This window comes from Adiantum capillus-veneris, chromosome 25, assembly GCF_014529385.1.
Source record: "Adiantum capillus-veneris isolate H3 chromosome 25, ASM1452938v2, whole genome shotgun sequence".
NCBI lineage: Eukaryota > Viridiplantae > Streptophyta > Polypodiopsida > Polypodiales > Pteridaceae > Adiantum > Adiantum capillus-veneris.
In genome coordinates this window covers 16,515,884-16,521,399 of record NC_140955.1, presented here as the reverse complement: position 1 = coordinate 16,521,399, position 5,516 = coordinate 16,515,884, and the positions used below count along the sequence as shown (strand labels likewise).

The following is a 5,516-nucleotide window of genomic DNA, read 5'->3' as shown; positions in this document are numbered from 1 at the left end:
ATCGGACAGCCCGAATTGCACCCGCCTCGCGACACCTACTGTGGGCACCTCCTTGGGGAGGTGTCATTTAGTGACGAGGAAGCGGGAAGCCCCCCCTTATCTAAAGCCTCTGCAATCTCCATCTTGCAACCTCCGCTCTCTCTCTCACACAACACACACACACACACACCACACACACGTGACATGACACGTCACACGCCGTCTCGCACAGACTTGATTTGTGCATGGCTGCCACACTTGCATTTAGTTACTTTCTAAATTCACAAGCTAGCCTGCAATTCTGATCAGGCGAGGGGCATCAATATGAATGCATTATCTACCTCTCCGTCCGGTTCTTGTCCTAAGTTGAGTACTGCAGCAGCTCGCCTGGCGCGCTCCTCTGACAGGCCCGCCAACGCACCCACAATAAGGTGAGGGGAAGATTCTCTCTCTCTCTCTCTCTCTCTCTCTCTCTCACACACACACACACACTTACACACGTGACTCTCTCTCTCTCTCTCTCTCTCTCTCTCTCATTGGATGGACAGTGCTTGTTGGATGCCTTAAATTGTTTGCAGCCCTTGATGACAATATGCGGTTTTCTCATATTTGCAGGCAGGAATGGCGATGGCACCAAGACCTAGCTTCACTCTCAACACCTGGTTTTTTTGTGCGCTCCTATTGTGCATTTCAGCCCTCCTTGACTTCACGAACAAGGCAACTGTATCCGCGATCATTGCAGGAGAACCCACCAGCATTCTGTATGACAGAACCACTCAAAAGGCATGCAAGAATCCTGACAGTAGCGATAAGGATGATGAGGATGACGAGTTGGACCCATATGCAGGATGCATTGCCTCTTTGACAGAAGGGGAGAGGAAAAATAACTCATCCTCTGCATGTCCCTTTGTCTTCAAGACACCACACCGCGCATTCCATACTGAGTATGGAGAATTCAAAGTAGTTGTCCTTGGCGAAGAGCATCTCTTGCAACGCCGGAAAGTGGCAGTAGGATTGCTCACCTTGGAACCCAATGCACTTCTCCTCCCTCAGTACTTGAATGGGCCCTCGGTGTTCTATGTCCAGAGAGGTAAGCCCCTTTTTTTCAGACTGCTTCTACCCTCGTGTGCACAATTACATATGTATATCGATGTGCATATTCGCCCACAAGCATCGATCTTGGGCCTCCCCTTCGTTGATCGTTTTGGACGTCAAATGATGCGCCAAATTTTGGCCAGGGTGTGAAGGGGACTCCTAGCTCCGAAGGGAATTAGATGTCACAACGATTTACATATATGTTATGTATGTATGTGTGTGTATGCAAAAACTACAGGACACCCCTAGCTTCGAAGACTCTGATGTAACAATGATATGCATATGTCATGTATAAACTCCATGACACCCCTAGCTTCGAAGACTCTTGATGTCACAATGATATGCATATATGTACGTATGCAAAAACTGACATGGAATCAAGGGTTTGGGTACATCTCTATGTTTATATTTGTGCTTTAGAGTGGATCCGCACCCGGGGGCTCTACTCCCACCTCGTGTGCGTCATCAACGTTGCCCCATCCCCCTTGCTCAACTCTGCCGAACGAGTTGGGAGATTAGCCCTGCCTTTGAGAGGAAGAAGAATCGAGGGCCCAGGATTTGCAGTCAACAAGGGACAAATTTTCTGATGTGCATTCCACCCCTGCCACTGCTGCGTGCAAATGCGCCCTTAATCAAGGCTTTGACTAAGTATCAGTGATAAATATGAAATACTATTTTTTAATAAAGGTTGAAAATGCTGAAAATGTCAGGCATTTTTTCGCGAAAAGTCATCATTTGATGACTTTAATCAGCTCCAAAAATTGTCCTTGGAAAGGGGTAAAGTATGGAGCATCATTTTTCCTGAAGCCCGTGCACCCTGAGGCTTCAAATTTCAACCTCATTGTCATTGGGAACTCAGACTGTTTATGAATGTTTTTTTACCGGTTTTCGGATCTGTATTGCAGGTAAAGCGAACCTTTGGTTTGTCGAAGACATCCAGAGAAGCACCGTGCTTTCATCAGGAGAAGTATTTGCCCTCTCCGAAGGCACTCCGTTCTATGTTCTTAATTCGCAAAGCAATGAAAACTTGCAGGTGTTGATGTTGGTGGATCTGTCAGAATTAACGGCTCAACGTGCTTCTTTGGAGGTGAGGATGAGGTTTTAGTTTTGGACAGCTTGTAGGAGTGCTTGTGTGTGGAGACTGATGTGATGACAAATCAACTCTTCAGTGCTTTTATGTAGCTGGTGGCATGTATCCGACGACTGTGATGAATGGGTTTTCAGAGGAAGTGATGGCCGCGGCTTTCAAGGTTCTCCTTTCCTTCTTTACACTGACAGAGCCAGAAAAAAAACCTAGGTTTAGTGTAATCCCACCTACAAATTTTGAAATTTTTAAGTTTACAAATGTTGATATGTTTGAAATACCTGTGTAAGCATGTGTATGTTTGTGTCTGAGTACAAGATAGACATGAAAATTAAGCTCCATAGGCACACACACAGAGAATGACATAAGTGAGAAGCTGATGTATGCGTATATCTTGTCACACACACATATATACAATTGTTTGCGGACACATACATACATATGTTTGCATAATTGCGAGCACACATACGTACACAATGTTCTATGGCTGCCTTTAACTTGGGACTTAGTGATCTGTACAGGTATCAACTGAAGAGATATGGAATTTGTTCTCGACGCAAGATCAAGGGCCTATCATAAATGCAACACGGCTGCAACTCGACATGGTCACATTGGTCAATAATGACATTCTGGATGAGTACTCTGGTATCTTTAAGAAGAAAATGAAGCATTATTGTCTTTTGAATGAAAAGCACATGTTTCGCAATCAGAATGGGTGGAGTGTTGCCATGAGCAAGAAAAGGTACAAAAGGTTGGAAGAAGCCGATGTTGGCATGTTTGCTGTTGGATTAAAATCTGTAAGTTCTCTTGGATTATGTGTTGATAGTAGAGTATCATTATTAAAGGATTTTATTTTGAATGTTGTCAAATTCTACATAAATTGCTGTTTGTATGTATAAAAACTGAATTTCCTTTTTGCAATTATATTACAGTCTGTGGGTGATTCCATGTGGGTTAGCAAATATACAAGGCATATTGATAAAGAAGCATCCGTTGCGTGTTGTGTGTGCAGGGGTGTGCACACATATGTCTTTTGATACAATTTCTTGTGGTGGATTAGTGGTGAAAATTAATTATAAATCTGGATTAAGTTCTTACGAGTAGATTTTGTTTTTGTTTTTTTCAAAATAGCAGTGCAGACTTATTAGCTACCTTTTGCATGATATTGGTAAATGTAATTGATGCTCAGAGATGTGTAAAACATTGTCGAGGTATCATTTTAACTGTATGTGGGTTGTATGCATATTCTTCACTAATCCAAGTGTTAGAAGCATGTTTCAATGCCCTTTGTTGGTGTGCTTTCATTATATTTAGCTTGAGCAGGGCTGTATGGTAGCTCCGTCCTGGAACCCAAGGATGACTGAGATTGGGATAGTGACGCATGGCCGAGGCTTTATTCAAGTGGTGAGAGCAAATGGCTCGACCCTTGTGGATGCGGATTTGGAGCCTGGGTCGGTCTTCGTTGTGCCTCGCTACTATCCCTCGAGCAAGGTTGCCACAAATGATTCGGACTTCGAATTTGTTGGCTTCACCACATCATCCCATCCCATGCGGCCTCACTTTCTTGCAGGTGAATTGTTATCTTGATTTTGCAATTTTCAAGTTCCTTCATCAAAGGTTACAGAAGTCTTGTTTTATAAGTTTTTTTGCTCAGACGAAAATATGGGATCATCCTACGCATCTAGTCCTAATTCTCGTTTAGTGAAGAATCAAATTCCAACAGAGTTAAAGAGTGAGCTAGCTGGCTACAATTTATAATGTCGAATGCTTGCACTCAAAACCACACCATATGGCATAGCTCTATGGATTTAAGCAGGTTCAGACAAGCCCAGCAGCAAGTCCTTGCTTTTTATGTCTGAATTCCGTGGCAACTCTTTGCTTTTTGAGCTGCCTCCATCACCCCCATCTACAAGAGCCGGAAGCCCTTTTTCAATACTACTACGCACTCATCGCCTAAAATGGGGTGGGTCCGGAAATGTGGTTACTTTTGCTACCAAATGGGAGTATGCCACAGCGGACACATGCTCCTCCTCCTGCACTACTGCTGGCTCGTCTGAACCCAGCCTTAGTTGAGGTCCTGACAGATGGGGGTGGGTCCAGAAATGTGGTTACTTTTACTGCCCAATGGGAGTGCACCACAGCGGACGCATGCTCCGTCCTTCTGCACTACCGCCAGTTCATCTGAAGCCAGCCTTAGTTGAGGTCCTAACAGATCTGACTCCCGTGACAATGTCATCAGCAAAGTAGTCATCTGAACCCAGCCTTAGTTGAGGTCCTAACAGATCTGACTCCCGTGACAATGTGGTTGGCAAAACATTTAAGGTTATTGCAATGGAGGTTGAGCTACCCTCAACATTAACAAGGGTTATAATTACGAGTAGATGAGAAGACGCTCTCTGACTCGGTGAAGATGAGTAAATCTGAATAAGGATATTGTCTACATTTCAGATGTCTTAACATGCAATCACAAGTTTTCTGCTTAGCAAATAATTTACTTTTACAAGTAAAGACAAGGCATGGATTTGCATACATCTGTTTTTGTTGATTTGTTCATTTTTTTGTGCGCGTGTGTGTAGGCTCAAATGCTGTATTCAATTCCATGGACACGGAGGTTCTTTCAATGGCCTTCAATACATCGAAGAAGTCTGTCAAAGAGTTACTTGGATCTCAACCGGACAAGATCATTTTGACTGCAGAAGAAAGTAGTTGGTGAGGCCAAGCAGCAGATGTTGGTTTGTGCATAAAACAGCTAGCTCTTTCTTGAACCCCTAGTCTTTACAAGGTAGATAATGAGGTGTGTGGATTGAGCCACAGCTTGGAGCATTAAATTGTCCAGGCCTGGCTTTTCTTGGAACCTTGGGGGAAGGTGAGGTCCCCTATATAGAATGATAAAAAGGGTTTGTAGAGCTACAATCAACAGAAGTAGAACTAAGGTGACAAACCAGTTGAGCATGAGTCTCTCCGTGTCGGGAAAAATTATTTGCTTCTCTCACATATTTACATTTTCTCTATGATAAACATGGATCTCCATACTGCTGCTTCCCTTGATGGCTAAGCATAGCTATGTCCTCCAGAATCCTGGATTTAAGAAAGTGAACATGCACTGAGCTTCTATAATAAATCTGATGATCAACTTGGAGTTGGTTCCTTGAAGACCACACAAACCATAAAGACCAATGCCAAAAAGGAGGTTAATGGTCCAGTTAATCCTAAGACAGTAGATCTATCAATACATTGGATCTCATAACTTTAAAAAGACCCTACTTCCATATGCTAATTTGCGTATGCAGATGTCTTGGTCAATGATTTTATTCTATAAGAATCTCAAAATGGATCCTAAATGGATTGACTAACTAAA

The 5,516-nt window shown here is 43.2% G+C and overlaps 1 protein-coding gene across 2 annotated transcripts; it reads left to right on the top strand.

Moving 5' to 3' along the window:
* The first annotated feature begins 253 nt into the window (after positions 1 to 253).
* LOC147424477 (vicilin-like seed storage protein At2g28490) lies at positions 254 to 5,305 on the top strand. Of its 2 annotated transcripts, XM_086500309.1 has the most exons (8): positions 255 to 410; positions 595 to 641; positions 722 to 1,069; positions 1,980 to 2,161; positions 2,244 to 2,324; positions 2,680 to 2,955; positions 3,482 to 3,728; positions 4,735 to 5,305. In XM_086500309.1, the coding sequence occupies exons 1-8, from the start codon at positions 304 to 306 to the stop codon at positions 4,869 to 4,871; spliced, it is 1,425 nt and encodes a 474-aa protein (XP_086356435.1). In that variant the 5' UTR covers positions 255 to 303; the 3' UTR covers positions 4,872 to 5,305. The 2 variants fall into 2 exon arrangements, with proteins under 2 accessions (XP_086356434.1, XP_086356435.1); XM_086500308.1 differs by having other exon boundaries at positions 254 to 410; positions 595 to 1,069; positions 3,473 to 3,728.
* The last annotated feature ends 211 nt before the right edge of the window (positions 5,306 to 5,516 follow it).